This window comes from Barbatula barbatula (assembly GCF_947034865.1).
Source record: "Barbatula barbatula genome assembly, chromosome: 15".
Classification (NCBI taxonomy): Eukaryota; Metazoa; Chordata; class Actinopteri; order Cypriniformes; family Nemacheilidae; genus Barbatula; species Barbatula barbatula.
In genome coordinates this window covers 11,335,445-11,353,042 of record NC_136778.1, presented here as the reverse complement: position 1 = coordinate 11,353,042, position 17,598 = coordinate 11,335,445, and the positions used below count along the sequence as shown (strand labels likewise).

Sequence of the window (17,598 nt, the reverse complement as noted above, 5' to 3'; positions counted from 1 at the left end):
TTTCTCCAGGGTGCAATGTCTGTTAATATAATAATAGCACATTATAGCAAACTCCAAATGAACTATATTATTTTGATAAATTATCAACAATGTAAAATGTGGTTTATTTAGGGTTTCACCATGCCCTGGCAGGCAATGCCTATGTCTCCTGGATCAAAGTTCTCAAAGAGCTTAACTTTTTGTTGTCCATGGTTCCTTCAATGATTATTATAAAATTTACAATTTCAAATTTCAGAACTTAGACAACTCCATATTTCTGAAGCATTTTATTCATACAAAACATTGTATTACGCCAGCATCAATCATAATTTGACAGATCATCTCTTGTTTACTGTGCCATGTACCAGGGCTGAGTTCATGCAAGACAATGCATGGGGCAAAGCATCCCTAACACACTTAATTATCCTACCCACAGTTCTCAGAGATTTTAATTTATCCAGTGCAGCAAGTGATAACAAAGTTCGTAATCATAATCATAAACACACGATAATCATAAAGCACAAGTAATTTTTTACTACACTCTTGTTTTTTTCAGGCTGTTAACCTAGTGACTAATGAAACCGAAGTCTCATACATTAAATTATCTCGTATGAAATTGCTTTGTCCATGTTGAAAAATAGGGTGGATGTAGTGAAGTATGGGGCCAACAGTCATACGGGAGCACCAACAGAATCTTTCCTTGTGGAATTTTCCAGATAGCCTATGTTTTACACGTGCACAGAAAAACACCAACAAATCCTAATGGTTAAACTATATATAACTATATAACTATATATATAAAACATATTGCTACTACGTATTTGCACATATATATAAAAATTGTTATTGTAACTTTTGTTGAAAAATATTTCCACAGAATAATGAAAATAATATTATTCTACTTTCAACTCCATACAACTATTTAACATTCACACGTTTATTCAGATGCATCTTGTTGTTTGTGTGCGACACAGATTCAAATTTGCCGCCAATTCCCGCCCACAACGTCGAATGTGTCATAGGTCATAACAGCTGAAAGAGCAATGATTTGGTCACATGTTTTAGACATTTGAATTGACAAACGGTTGTCAGAGACGTCTTCTCAACGGGTTTGCGCGGGTGTTTTCAATTCAATGCTTTTAGGTGAGCCATCCTCGGATATCATCGAGCTGCATTGGCATTTTGGAATAAGGAATGTAATGTTTTCTCCTGCGTTTCGAACGAAGGTAAGAGTGTTTTCAGCGCGATATAAAAAGTATGCATTTGTAACTGGTGTGAAATATTTGAATAGTTTTCCCCCTTTATTGTATAATTTTCTTGAATTTACTTGTTATACTACTGTTGTTTTCTGTTTTATAATTCAAATGGATTAATGAATCTCACACAATTTTGTTCATATTACTGTTCACAAGTAAGAGAATATAACGTTAAATTAAAGGAACTTTTCTTCGAGTCTTCGTTTAGAGTGGGAGCGTCATCGGTGAAACATCGCGGGGTTTCTCCATACAACGTGCGATCGCATGCACGTTGTTTTTCTCGAGGACGTTTCTCTGGTAAGCTGAGTTTTATTTAATGCAAGTTTTTGCTCCAGTGTGATTTAAGTGATAACAGCATTTGATCGTGTTGGTTGTGATGAAGTGTTTAATTGTAATAAGATTATGAAATTCATAATGTGCTTATAATTATATTATTACGCCCAGTGTCTACAGGAGAGCATGAGAGAGAAGCCATTGCCCCGTTGATCCACTGATGATGTGGTCTGTTAACAGGTATGTTGTTTGATAATTTAAAATTTATGAAAGAAAATAGATCTGGTTGACTGTTAATAAACATGTATTGTACATAGTGTTTTAAGAATCCATTTGAATGATTCGTGCTGTGCATGACGCACGTGGTGAGGCCTGCACATGGTGTAGGTTCTAAATGTAGTGAATACGTATGGCATTGTAATTGTTTCATTAGCATAATAAATCATTTGCATATTCTAGTCTTAAAGCGATAGTTCACCCTGAAATGAAAATTAGCCCATGATTTACTCACATTCTAAGTGTATATAACCTTTCAGACGAATACATTCATATTAACAAATGCCCTGGCTCTTCCCAGCTTTATAATGGAAGTGAATGGGTGTAAAAGTGCATCTATCCGTGATAAAAGTGAAACTCTGGATGTTTTCGTTCACTTAGATCTGTTACACACGAAAGCTATGAAAGGTAATTTTCAAAATTCTATAATAGGGGCACTTTAATATAACTCCGATTGTATTTGTCTGAAAGATGAATGTCATATACACCTAGGATTGCTTGAGGGTGAGTAAATCACAGGCTAAATGTCATTTTTGGGTGAACTACCAATGCCATACAAAATATCCATGTCTTTCGTTTCTCAGTGGAAGAAAAATAACGTTTTTTTTTAAAGGAAAACATTTCTGGACTTTTCTTCACAGAATGTAGTTTAATGGCACCCAATGTTTCTCAGTTCATATCCATGCAGTTTCAAAGGTCTTTGAAGTGCTTCAACGGGCTCAGCACGATACCAGCTGAGGACGAGGGGGTTTTCTAGCGAAACGATCGATTATTTTTATTATAAAAAAATTATATACTTTATATACAATAGTTCGGATTGAGCTCAAGACTGAAGAAGCTGGGAACTACGTCCTCATGCTTGGATGGCACCGGCATTGTACCCATATATATAAGTTCAGTTTGTAAACAGTGGTGCGGTACTTCCGCACGTGCATGCGCCGTTGAGCATGATGTCGTAGTTCCCGGCTTATTCAGTCTTGAGCTCAATCCGAACTATTGTATATAAAGTATATAATTTTTTTATAATAAAAATAATCGATCGTTTCGCTAGAAAACCCCCTCGTCCTCAGCTGGTATCGTGCTGAGCCCGTTGAAGCACTTCAAAGACCTTTGAAACTGCATGGATATGAACTGAGAAACATTGGGTGCCATTAAACTACATTCTGTGAAGAAAAGTCCAGAAATGTTTTCCTAAAAAAACGTTATTTCTCTTCCACTGAGGACAGAAAGACATGGATATCTTGGATGGCATTGGGGTGAGTAAACTTAAGAAATTCATTTTGAGGTGAACTAATCCTTTAATATCAATCATAACAGGTTGTTTCATACCCCTTTTCCACCAACAAGAACCGGGTGCTGGTTCAGACCAGCTCTGCCTTGGTGGAAAAGGGGTATCAGTGTTTACTCCATAATGAGTTTGTAAATTTAAAAGAAGCTTAAACTAATCCATTACACCTTAAAGGTGCACTATGTAAGAGTCATTCATGGATAGGGGAAGTCCTAACCCTAAATTTAAATAGTATTTTAAAATATGTCCTCCTTTTGTGATTTCAGGTTATAGATAAACCTGTGCTTGTGGATCTACATCAGATGACCATGACAACCCAGGTGTGGAAATAGGGGACTGTTTTTAATCTGAAATCTGTGTAATCTATGATGAACGATTCTTCTGACACCATATGAATGCATACGGTCGTCTGGCAGAAGCTAGATAATTTTGATTATAAAGTTATAAATATGGATGTTTTTCTTACACAAATGCATCTCTTTGCTTCAGAAGGCCTTTATTAAAGGATTAGTCTACCTCAAAATGAATTTCTTGAGTTTACTCACCCCAATGCCATCCAAGATGTCCATGTCTTTCTTTCTTCAGTGGAAGAGAAATTAAGTTTGAGGAAAACATTTCAGCATTTTTATCAACACAATGGAATTCAATCGCAATGCAGTTTCAAATGGCTGTGGACGTCAGGAATAGGGTCTTATTTAGCGAAACGATTGGTAATTTAAAAAAAAAAACAGACACACAACATGTATATACTTTTTAACCACAATTATTCGACTTGTGCTTGTGTTGCACCTCGCTGGGCATTACGTCATCACGTTGGAATCGTCACCCGTCATGTCATTTATCGGTGTACTCCGGTTTAAAAAGGCAGGGAAGTGCGACAAATTCCATCTCATTTTGTCCTCCAATTTCAAAATCGTCCGACATCTTTTTTTATTTATTTAAAAAAAATTGCGACGTTTCCAACGTGATGACATAATGCCTGGCGCGTTGCAGACCAGCACAAGACAAACATTTATATACTTTTTAACCACAATTGTTCATTTAATAAAAAAAAACTGTTTCGCTAGATACTTTATGACCCTATTTCTCAGGTGCGATCGTGCACATCCCTTGAAACTGCATTGATTTGGATTTCAACATTTTGGTTGCGTTTGAAGTCCGTTGAGTGGAGAAAAGTCCTGAAATGTTTTCCTCAAACTTAATTTCTTTTACACTTATGAAAGGCATGGATATCTTGGATGGCATTGGGGTGAGTAAATTATCAGGAAATTAATTTTGAGGTGAACTAAATCTTTAACCCCCCCAGAGCCCTGTGATTGTTTTTATGATGGATAGATGCACTTTTATGGACTTCAAAACAGAAGCACCTGTTCACTTTAGCTAACCCTTTAAAAAGTATTTTTAACTCTGGACCAAGAAAATGTTTCAGTAATTGCTTTAAAAAAACAGAAGTTCACTAATATCTGTCTGGTAATACAGGAAGGCCTTTCCTACTCTATGGGTATGCTTTTCTTTGAGAACCATGATAAAAGTAGCTTTGGTATGATTTAACTGTGAGCATCACCTTACAGTGTCAGTAAATTTGTAAAATAAATTTAGCAGATATTCATTCATTGATTCTTCTGGCTGACATGTTAGTGTCTTAAAAAAAGTTACCATCAAAATAGCAAAAAACACTCACTCACTCTCACTCACTCATACGGATAGTGAAAACACTTTATTTAGACCCATGCATAGTTCAAAATATTGTGTATTTTAATTCCTTTAAATGTTTTTATTTATCCATTAAAACATTTTATTTGACAATCACTTAATTATCATAATGTAGCTATTTTTTCATGCTCTGCTTGTATTTCTACTGTCCAATTAACATTAAACGTTTGTTTGCAATTCACTAAAATGACTGTTCTGTTTTATTGGAGGTACCCATTACATTTTTATAGATTTTGTTTTACTGGTAGAAACAACATTTCTTAGTTACTATACATTAGATTGGCTATATTTTAACACAAAATATTGTTTCATATAACGACAACTAAATACCTTAATTTACAGATTATGTATGTAGCTAATTTTAAGGTATTTTTAACGTACTATGATTATTTTTGCAATGGCCAATAATTTAAAAATATATTTATGTAATATTTTTGTCTTTGATTTTATGTACTTATTGGGGTTTTATCGATTGTTCTTAGTTCTTTTACAAAGATAAACTGTATTTTGAAATTAACAAATAAAAGCCATATATTTACAGAGATTAACCTGAAAGGTAGTTGTTTTTATTGTATTTTCACATAATTATTACGTTTTCTTACATGTCTTTTTACTTATTTTACAAAGATAAACATTATTTTGAAAGAAAATTCCTGTATAAATACAGAGAAACTTGATAAAGTAACAAATAAAAGCCATATATTTACAGAGATTAACCTGAAAGGTAGTTGTTTTTAATGTATTTTCACATAATTATTACGCTTTCTTACATGTCTTTTTACTTATTTTACAAAGATAAACATTATTTTGAAAGAAAATTCCTGTATAAATACAGAGAAACTTGATAAAGTAACAAATAAAAGCCATATATTTACAGAGATTAACCTGAAAGGTAGTTGTTTTTATTGTATTTTCACATAATTATTACGTTTTCTTACATGTCTTTTTACTTATTTTACAAAGATAAACTGTATTTTGAAAGAATATTACTGTATAAATACAGAGAAACTTGATAAAGTAACAAATAAAAGCCATATATTTACAGAGATTAACCTGAAAGGTAGTTGTTTTTAATGTATTTTCACACAATTTATCTGTTTTTCTACAGTTAAATAACAATTATTAACAGTAATACACTGTAATTAAACGAATTATGACTGTAAAATATTCTCTGTATTTTTACGGTTTTTGCATGTAATTTTGAAAAACATTCTTTTACTGTAATTTGACGGAATACCTCTGGCAACTTTGCTGCCAGAGATTTACCGTTTTTTTACGGGTTTTTTTTTTACAGTGTAATTGCAGAATGCATGCATGCCTTTTTCTGGTTCGGGTGACAAGTATACTTATAAGCTTCACGCCAAAGCCATAGACAAAACTTAACAGTTTTACAACCATAACTAGAATGTTAAATAGTTAGCTAGGCATTGGTCACTATGGGTTAAGGTGATCACATTTGTCCACAAGATCTGTGGAAGAGGGTGTGTCCAGAGAACCATCAGCGCTTTAAGGCGGGATATCTATTATCTACTCAATTATTGTGGCAATTTATCACAGAAATCAAAAGTGCACTTTAACGCTTTCTTGCTGCCCATCTTTTTTGTTTCCTATCTTGTATTATGTCCAGTGTCGTTACATTGCTAAAAGTTTGATCAAGAACCAATTAAATGTGATCAAGTGACACAGTGAATATAAACAGCAGTACCTTTAAGAATCTGCTTGCACTCTTTGGCAAAACGGCCATATCTACCCAGGTGTGCGTGTTGTTTGGGAAGAAAATGAACACTGGCCTCTACGTACAGTAGATATTAAAAGGGAAGACATACACTCACTCTGTAACTTAACCTTAGCACCGGACCACATTCCAATAGCACATCTTAACACGCTTCCCATGCTCTTTCAGATCACAGATCACAGGTATGGAGCACAGATCACAGATTGGTCTAGAACAAGTGGGTGAAGTTTACATATGTTTTTCTGCTCCCTATGCAATGGTACTGTTCCATTATCTGTAAGCCATACATTGTGAATCTATATTTTATGTCCTGTAGTTTTACAGTATATTTTGGTAAACTGTTAATACTTGTAGCCAAGGCTGACTAAAGTAAGGAATAAGCATAGCCTCCGTTATTTCACATGTGACCAGGAAAGCTCTTCTCTTTGAACTTGTAATCAGTAATAAGAAAAGAAACCGGTGTTGTGATATTGATACAAACACCAAAGGAAGTGCTTCTACATGATGTCACCTACACGCTTACATGTGGTGCATTTATTAAGTGACAACAAAATCCGGTAAGACCGGACTAAAAAAAGAATGGCAAAGGTCACTATATAGCTATGGTAGCATGTTCTGACTGTCCTCATCTTCCAACATGCAAACCATAGTAAACAGTGTTTGGACCACATCAGCAGAGCAACACTCTCACAGGTTACTTCAGTAAAACAGCCAAGCAGATGTTCTAACTTTTTCCTTCCTTCCTTAAGACCTCAGACAATATGGGAGTTTTATCTACCCTGTCTTATGCATCCTCCACACAAGAGCCTGTGGAAACATTCACAGCAATATGAAACATCACAGTGGGGTGGGAAGGCGGCCAAAAAGCTGGCCGTGTGCTTGCTCACAATGCAATGTGGGCTAGAGGGGCTAGGTGACGCTGGTGGGATGTTGTTTCTCCAACACACAACCACCAGTGACCCTCCTATGGCCCTGGCTAAAAGGGCAACATACAAACATGTGCATTAATTACATTCTATGCAAACACTCATACGCTTGGCCCTCACTGCCAGGGGCCACCAACAGTGTCCCAAACTCTTCGGTTTTCATTTGTACTTTGTTTTCTAGATGTTTGTTTCAAAGCCGTTTCTGTCGTCATTGTCGTGGTGATTGATTTCTAGTTGGTGATGGAGGTGAACGGGGAAGTTGTCGCTACGACATTTCTCTGTCTTTATACCATTCCACAAACTCATCCAACAGCACTGGCCCTGAACAGAGACAATCGCATGAATGCAAATCTATTCGAGAATGTACAGTATTTATAGGTATAAAGAAATGTTTAAGTGTGTCTGCTTATACTTACAAGCCCCGTCCTCGTCATAGTTACTGAGGTCAAGGTTGATAGTCCTACTGAATTCTAGAACATTGCACCATTGATCTTTATTTATAACCTTATACTTAGATTGCTGTGGGGGGGCAAAGAACAAAAAAGGATTTAAACAAGAAATATATGACCGTTGCAAATGTGCAAATATTTGTGCATGTTACCTGTCAAAGATTGGACATACTTGACTAAATTAGTTTTGCATGATTTAAAAAAACATTTTGATTAACTGATTTATAAATCAATTTAAATAAAAAACAAAAACAGATAACAGGTGTCCAACTTTACATTTACATGTATTAGTTAAGCAGACGCTTTTAATTTATCTTTTGCTTAAGAAATATTAAGGACAATACACAAAACCTTATTTCCATAATATAATAGCGTTCAAGCGATGAAAGAAGCACAGCACAACATGAAGTTGGTTGTGTGTTGAGGCTTTGTGGAGGCTAAAATATATTTGATTTGTATAACATTTTCTTTGGTCACTGTAAAATTACACACAGAAAGAGAATTATCGCATTTAATATTAGATAAGAATGAATAAATGTGATCAAACTTTTGACTAGTAGGGTAGAATATTTAAAATGAGTCTGAAAAAATAATGAATTCATATTTACTTCTAGAAACTGGTTAAACACTGGAAACAGTGGCCAGGTCTTCCCAAGCAGAAGTCCCAGCATGCACTTGGCAGTATTCAAGTCTAAACTCCTCTGATCCTTCTCCTGCAAGGGGGGAGAAACAAAATGAGCATTATTACAAAACATTCATATGGAAAAACAAATACTGGAGGAGGGAAATCGACCTGTAAACGAACTCTAAAGCCAAAGAAATTCCTTATGTTGGCTCCTAGAAGACTCTTGGTTTACAGAGACGATAGTCATAACCTAATATCTCAAATTTCTCTCTGTCTTTGTCTCACATGCCTTACAGTACAGAATGTAAATCCTGCATGACATTAACAGCGCTTGTCAATTTCTCCATGTCCGGTTGTTAAAAGAAAAGATAACCAGATAATTCAACTAGATTTTCATTTTCAAAACCTTTTACACAGCGATACTAAATGCAGCATTACTGTAGAAGAGTGGGTTTAATGGTCAATACAGGATGAGCCCAGATACTAACAACTCAGTTTTATCTATAAACGTAACGTTATCCATTCAAGGTTGCCACAAGCTATTTATTTGTCTCCTCCACTTTATTGGCCCTATCGAATGGCTCCAGTAAAAGTCTCGCTCAGCAAAGCTCCGTTCACTTCACAGCTCGCACCAATAAAACAGAAAAATTATAAATCAAGAACAAAAAATACTTTGGCTGAGCAGACAAAGAGATGGGGAAGCCCAAAATAGTAGCATCTCTCAAAAATCTCGAGCTTCTCCGCTGCACATAAAAAACAATGAAACAAAACAGACACAGATGTACACCCACAAGCAAGCATTTAACAGTGATGTTTGTAGTACAGCGGCAGAAAATTGGTGTTCATCAATCATCTGTCCTAATGCACACACGCTTACCCTGGCAAAGTCGAAGGCATATCGGTAAATGAGCTTGAAACTGGTGGCGTCGTTGAGGACAGACCTCAGGTAGTCTAGAGAGTTCCTGAGTTTTTCAGTAGAGTCACACCTGCATAAAAAAGGAAGAGAAAGAAAAGTGAATGTTGGGAATGTAGCAAAACTAAACATTTTAATGTTCTAAGAACTGTAACATTGTAGCAACAGTATTAAAATAGTTTAATACATATCAATATTTGTGACCCTGGACCAAAAAAACTGTCATATAAGTAGAATGGGTAAATTTGGCAATAGCCAAAAATACATTGTATGGGTCAAGATTTTTGATTTTTCTTTTATGCCAATGAAACATTAGGATATTTATTCAAGATCATGTTCCATTTAGATATTTTATAAATTTCCTACCGTAAATATATAAAAACTTTATTTTTGCGAGTGGATGCAGCAAAATCGCTGACAAGATGCCAGCTGCTGCCCGCTCTTTGAGAATAACCCACTCAGGCTTGGTATCTGTGTAAAGCTTAGGCATTCAGCTTTCGTGTTCCTGTTCTCCACAACGGCATTACAGCAGTAAGACAAAACGGATCATTAAAACAAACATGTTTCTTCTTAGCAACGGCCTGCTACAGCTCATCTGATTATCAAAGTCAAAGGCCATTTTCTCAATATGTTTGTTTTTTGCACCCCCAGGTTCCAGAGTTTTAAATAGTTATGTTTCAACCAAATATTGTCTTATCCTGACAAACCATAAATAGAATTCTTATTTATCAGCTTTCAGATGATGTAAAAATCACAATTAAAAAAAAAGAATAAACACTTAAGACTGGCTTTGTTGTCCAGGGTAACATATAGTGATCAATTTAATGCCTTCACCTTATCTTTTATCCCAGATAATCACCCAATGCATTTAGCAACACAGCGTTAATAAAACTAAATTGACAGTGTTACACAGAAGAAGGGATGTTGTGTTCATATTTAGCCAAACATACTGCAATGAGCCCATTCCCTTGAGCCACTCCTGTAAAGTGAAGTAACCCATACTCTGTGCATCAAGCTTCCAGGCCAATACCAGCATCACCACCTGCATACAAACATTACAGTTCAATTACCACTGATGAAAAAGAAAATTCAGATTAAAATTTAGATTAAATTCAGATTAAAATACAAATTAAAATCAGATCAGCTTCTAACATTTTCTGGTTCCACTCCAATGTCTTCACAGAATTTCTCCATCCCCTCGGGTCCCACCACATCATCACACCCTGAAACACACACACATTTGTGTCTGATCACATTTTTTTTATATACAAATTATGCATATCATTTTAAAATAATATTTCAAAATCTGTCAATCTACCAATTTATGATCTTCCTGCACCCTAATGCCAATCTTTCCTAGAAGTAATTTTCTGAGAAAGTAATAATCTGAGAACCACTACGTTTCTCATGGTTTCCATAAAACAGTTTGAGAACCACTCATCCATTACATGATGAAAAACTTATAAATTTGGGCCTGTACCTGCATATTCATAGAACCACTCCAGACATCTCTTGCTAGAGAAAGCCTCAGCCTCCTGGATTTGTAAAGTCTCCTGCTTTCTGTAAACACTGTGAAGAAATAAGCAGAAGTCTGCAAAGGCCATAAATACACACGTTATAGGAACCAATGGAGCGATTGACAGGTGTGAATATGTAAGCTTGGTTTTGAGGGCGTGGAAAGAGCCATGTCAGTATGAATGCAAGTGGAAATAAAACACATTAGTTCACTTTCAGCACAAGTGGTCCCTGTTCTTTAAAACTGGACTGCTATTTATGTTGAGGATTATTTTTAAATTACTATTACTATCAGTGCCTCAGTAGACCACCACTAAAAAAGTGATTAACATGAAATTGATCTGCAATATGACACCCATGTAGCATTTTAGCCGTTTAGATATCATGGCTCAAAATTTAATTAGAGTGAAAATTATTTAAGGTCCCTTTTATACACATTGTGCTTACTGTACAGTTGACAATGAATCCAACCGTTTCTAATTCTTTAAAACCACCAAAGCAAGATTTGTATAGTAAAACAACACTAGCAAAAAAATTAAAGTAAAAAATGCACCACCCCAGAGCTGTTCAGACAAGTTCTACAGTTTTCACATTATTATAAACCACTCATTGCTTGTCACAGCTTATCACAATTTCTGTTCAATTTGAATTAAATGTGCAGCTTTATTTAGCCTTGAATCAAATGCTGGGTAGATGATGCCAGCACATCATGAGTGTGTGGAAGACTAGGTGAATGAGAAGGTGGTCAAGACACAGATAGAAGGGAAAAATAAAGATGAGGAAAAAACGCTAGAAAGATGCATGAATGGGTGATGAACAGGCTTTTTGGGACATACTTGTCCTGTCTGCTCTTCTTGGCAGACAAGTCATCTCCAGCAGTGGGTCTTCTCTTTTTCCTGGGGGGCATGGCTCTGGAGCAGCAGGCTGGAGAAAGAGAGAAAATACAAAGATGAAAAAAGTGACTCTTGTAGTTAACATAAGATGTGGTGTTGTGGTTGCAGCTGGCTGCAGTGACAATTAAACGAATTATTGCTGCAGAGAATTTGCATAGTATTATTAGATTACAATACTGGAAAGATAAAGGACATGCCAGTTAGATGTGAGGTCACTACCTGTGGCGTTGGTCTCTGGGCCGACGTCTTCTGTCAGGTTCTACAGAGAGAAAGAAACTGCTTTCAACAGACTCACTCATCTCTCTCACTCAAACAACATGGTGCAGCAGAAAAGTCTTAATTTTCCTAAGCTGTAACCTTTACAGATGCTGTCGGTGCAGCTTTCTCACAGATAAGACGTTGTGGATGAGGGTTCTGGAAATAAGCTCATGGAGAGCACAATTCGGTCAGAATAAGCTTTTATGAAGGTAGTTATTTATGTAAATGTCTGTTATGATCCAACCGACGGTACACGATTGACCGTCTGAATCTCTAGTGTCTCACAATATCCTTCACTGCTAGACAGTTGTGTACAACACAGCACTGTCAGCTCTCGCATCTTAATAAAAGATAACAATAATTGACTCCTACAATCTATCAGGGGTGATACGTAATCTACCAACTTTTCCAATTCTGCCAATCATTCCTTTTCTTCAATTTGATGTTTTAACAGTTTGGAGGCCGAGCATCACATGCACATTTGTTCAATAATTGTTTTCTGCGTTCTCACATATGTGACCCAGGACAACAAAACCAGTCTTATGGGTCAATTTTTACATCAACTGAAAGCTGAATAGTTAAGCTTTTTATTGATATATTGGTTGTTAAGATGGGACAATATCTGGTGGAGATACAAGAGTGTAAAACTCTGGAAGTGAAGGGTGCAAAAAATCTAAATATTGAGAAAATCACCTTTGAAGTTGTTAATCCGAGGCACTGTACCAGGCCATCCACTCACAAAAATTAAGTTTTTATATATTTTGGGTTGAAAATGTACAAAATATCTTTATGGAACATGATCTTTACTTAATATCCTAATGATTTTTGGCATAAAAGAAAAATCTATAATTTTGACCCACACAATGTACTTTTGGCTTTTACTAAAAATGTTCCGGTGCTACTTCAGACTGGTTTTGTGATCCAGGGTCACATATACAAACACGTAAAGATTTTTTGGGGAAAAACCCTCCGTGTTTCCATCAACTGAATTAGCATAATTCAATACATGTGAAACATTATCACATTGGTACACTTTTGTATGGACTGAAAGGCACATATGTTGATCAGTGAACTCTCTGTTGACTTTCCTGTTGTACCTGAATCATGTTGATATGTCAGAATCAACAATCAATTCTCTGCTCACAGTGACAAGCAAAACACACACATGTGGATGGCACAAGCCCTCTATGTATATATGCTCCTCGTTTAGATCTTGCATTTAAAACCCCAAACTAATGATAATGTGCAACACACGGCGGTCATATTCACCAGCCTGTGCAGGGTGTGGTAGATCTTGTGGATACTGGCCAGTGTGGACAAATGGGAGTTCAGCTGGAAATCTGGGAGGAAGATATAAAAAAAACATGTCTGTTACTCCTGGCATGTACATATGTAAGCTATACGATTAGTATGTACATGGGCTCTTAGAAGTGGAACATATATGTATCGTTGTACACACTATTACATTCATCGGTCTGTATGTCAAGTTAGGAATAGGGGACAGAAGCATCTTCTCAGTCAGCTTGCAGAGTGATGGAAACAGGAGAGGACATCCGAGATCATAAAGATTTTATAATAAAACATATACACATCTATAGGAAGCATTCAAATCCTCTGTTTCTCTTTCTTACACTAAACGATATGGTTTCGTCGTTAAGATGGAGGTAAACTATATATTTGGAGCATGAAAATTAGGTTTCATCTCATCCACAGCATTTATTACAGAGAAACGGAAAACCAGCAACGATTCACTATAGAGACATGACGTATGCATAGGATATACTTCGCACAAAATACAATTCCATAATGCATGATCGTTATCCGGGTTAAAAAATAACTATCGTGATAGAGGCCTTATATATCAGCAATAATCGAGCATAAGCATCCAAAATAACATACATTTAGATATGATCATAGATACGTTTCGAATAATGTCCGCAATCTATTTTAGTGCATTACATTTAAGCAAACTCGATATAATATGAGACTATTTGTGAACCTGTGACGCAGTTATCAGAAATACCAGCAGATGTAACGTTAAAACACAACAAACATTTAGGAAACCGCATTACACAAATGTACACCTTTAACGTTTAAACCATTCGCAGCTCTGTGTTGTATTCGCTCTAAATGAAGATTTTCAGACCGGATCTGCCACATTTATAACATATAACTATATACACACACACAACTTGCAACGACTTTACAAAGTATCTGGAGAGTCTAAACGACTTCTGGGGGATGTAGTCTAATTGGCGTACAACGCCCGCGTTTGCCAATAAAATGGTTCGGCGGAACAAACCACATTTCCCAGAGTTCCCCAAATCATAATTTCAATCAGTACTCTCCTGACACTCACCCCAACTGATGAAACCGACCCAAATGATGCAAAGAAAAGACATATTTTCTTGTTCAAATCGTACATTTTCCAAGTCAAGACGTAGTTGGTATGTCGGGCAGGCGTACAGTAATGCGCAAAAACACACACGACATGTTTTCAAGCACTAAAATGTTACACAACTGCGTCAAAATTCTCAGCCTCTGTCATTTTCCTCCGCATTTCCACGAAAAACTGACCCGTTTAACTGACCCTTTGACATGTTTTTCGATGGGTTTGCGTTGCTCGTTCCACTTGTGAAGAGATGGCCACCCTTAGATTACTTGGGTATTAAAGGTAATTAGTGTATACGTGCATTGTGTATATAGAATCAGATACCTCTCAGATTGCTTTCACGAAGTGTCTAAATACTCGTGCAAATTTAAGCCCAAAATGCAACGCCTGCGACAACACTTGCAAGCTCGCTGTCGCTTGTAAGCACCAAAGACATCGGAGTACACACACAAAGAGAGAGCGCCAGCAAGCTCAGAGTCAATCTAATGATTTGTATGCTCTCTCCGGTAACGGCTACTTTACTCCCAAATGCGTCAATAAAGCGAACCGGGCGAGTTACAAAATGTCACGTCGACCTGTCAGGATACAGCACGGTCTTAAATGTCAACACTGGTCGCCAGCATAAGAATAGCTTTGAAAATGTACTGTTGTACTTACTTGACGCATCTGAGTGCATTTTTATGAAACACACAACTGTATTTGTGCGAGAGTCTGCAGACCGGCCAGTGGGCGGGACACGTCAAAATTATACATGCCCACAAATGATTTAGGTGGACGACGATCGTGGTCGCCACGCCCATATCTGCGAACGATTGGTCGAGAGGCGTGTCAAATAACGCGCGCAGAGAGGATTGCGTGCTTACCGTCTTTATACGGACAGGATTGGTTGATGCTTGTTTATACTCCCTCCTCTCAGAGCATATTATTGGCCGACAAGTACGTCCGAACCCATCACTTATGATAGTTTCCTCGTGCATAGAAGAAAGCCAACCCACGATGACATGCTATTGGCTCAGCTGCGCAACAGACAACCCACTTGAACTCACTTAACAATGGAAATAGCACAATACAACATTACCAGACGAGACAGTTACTTGCAATTTGTTTGTGAATGCAGTATGCGTTACGGTGCTCCTAAACATCCCTTTGAAAACTTAGAAAAGTTGGTTTTAAATGGCAAGATGTATAAATTGAAGAAAGGCAGACAGATGCTTAATTATTATTTCATTTTATGAGAAGATGTGGGATATTGATTTACACTGATGTAAAAATGGATTTGCATTGTTTAATGATAAAATGTGCAGAAAATGGACAGACCGATATACCGACATGAGTAAAACAATGAGGGCAAACTGTGTGTCTTTAATTTCTTGTATGTTGTTGAATTTCAACAGAAACCAAACCTCAGGAATGACGAAGTCAGACAAGAACAAAGTTAAAGGCTGAGAATGTAAAGACTTATGAGAGCTGTGAAACAAGGCTTATTCCATCATATTTTAATTTTGAACTCTTCCAAAAATGTAAAAACAATATTATGTTTTTTTTTTTATTAAGAACATGACCTTGTTTTCTTTGCAGTATTCAACGTCTGCAAACACATCATTTTTGTTATTTTAGCCAGTTTTGTCCGGTTAAAAAAGCATTTCAGTTGGTATTTAGGATAAATGTTGTTACTAGTTCACAGAATGAAAGAAAATTTATCATTTTATTGTAACACATAATAATTACAAATAGTAAATGAGAAAAACAAAAAATAAAAAAATTTCTGCAGCTGTATTTATTCAAGTACAATATTACTGCGTCATGTGTGCTTATAAGCATCTGATAAATGACTCAAATGCACACGTTAATGGATCAAAATGCTCCATCTTTTGTCAAGTTTGGAAGGACAGAATTCAGTCGCAGACAACCAATCAAACTAAATATTTTTTCCATGTTTTCCAAGAAGTACTAAATGCAGCAAACCAAAACACACCCACAAGCTGGATAAAACTATAATTACACAGTGTCACATGCTGCATACTGATTTTCACAGGGACAGACATCAGTCAATCTGACGATGTGCTTCTGTACACTGGCACTCAGATGTGCTGTATTTTTTCTCTCTAAATAATCAAGTTCAGTTCAATAATAATTCACATCACCCTTTCAACCGGAGATGTTACAGGCCTGTCGGAGGCGTTTCCAATTTGTATAACCTTCTCTTGTGAAAGTAAACTCTGTGTGTACCTCAGGAAATTGATTGCATGTTTTACAAAATATGGCATCGTATGTATTGCTATATTCAATCCATTTGTATTCTGGAACTCTTTTAAAGGGATCCTTACCTCTTAAGAGACAATATCTTTTCAGGGAAATATATATATTTATGATGAGCAAGGCACCTTACCCCTGATTGCTCTGCAGTAATGTGACACTGTAAAAAAACTACTTGTAAGTCGCTTTGGATAAAAGCGTCTGCCAAATGAATAAATGTAAATGTAAATAAATAGAACATTATAAACCAGTTTAACCACTGGATAGTAGTGTAACATTAGTTATATATTAGCATAGATATGTCACAAATCCATTCACAAACTACATGTTTAAAATATAAGAACCAAAAGATAAAGTACATACAAGTACTCTGAACCAAATAATAACATTTCAAATGTTTGTAAAATAAGGCACCAGCTATTATTCTTGGCATGAAAGATTTTATTTGCAACTTAAACGATGTTGCAGATTGCATGTAGCCTATATATGTCATAATGTACAGTTCCACCTTGTTCCAACAAAAAAACAAGTTTAAAAATGATGTACACAACCTCTCATTTATGCTGTAATCCAACAACATTTAATACAGTGTCATTTGATATTAATGCATAACTGAGCAGAAAACGATTTTTTTATATTTTGAAGAGCTCTTAAAAGTCTCTCCACTTATTTGAAATGTGAAGGCGGGGCAGGTAAAGATGATTGACGGGCAGCCAGTCGACTAGAGCTGTTAGAATGCTAGGGGAAATCTGCCAAATATGGTAAGAGGCGTTACATTTCCGTCACACGATTCGACCAATCGGTCAATCACATCGCTGGATAACTGGCCAATCGTAGCTCACCTCGCTTTC

The 17,598-nt window shown here is 36.3% G+C and overlaps 1 protein-coding gene and 1 long non-coding RNA gene across 3 annotated transcripts; one reads left to right on the top strand and one right to left on the bottom strand.

Moving 5' to 3' along the window:
- The first annotated feature begins 1,024 nt into the window (after positions 1–1,024).
- LOC306904767 lies at positions 1,025–4,968 on the top strand. Of its 2 annotated transcripts, none has more exons than XR_013787662.1 (4): positions 1,025–1,205; positions 1,418–1,532; positions 1,680–1,748; positions 3,339–4,968. It is a non-coding gene; the product is annotated as an uncharacterized lncRNA (long non-coding RNA). The 2 variants fall into 2 exon arrangements; XR_013787663.1 differs by having other exon boundaries at positions 1,030–1,205; positions 1,444–1,532.
- Positions 4,969–5,322: 354 nt separating this feature from the next.
- On the bottom strand, positions 5,323–15,244 carry dcun1d4 (DCN1, defective in cullin neddylation 1, domain containing 4; the record flags this gene model as incomplete). Its single annotated transcript, XM_079474848.1, is given in 12 exon segments — positions 5,323–7,767; positions 7,863–7,965; positions 8,504–8,608; positions 9,398–9,506; positions 10,384–10,475; positions 10,586–10,656; positions 10,914–11,002; positions 11,785–11,872; positions 12,061–12,100; positions 13,369–13,439; positions 15,149–15,196; positions 15,199–15,244. Coding segments are annotated over 12 exon segments (918 nt in total). The 3' UTR covers positions 5,323–7,711.
- Positions 15,245–17,598: the final 2,354 nt, after the last annotated feature.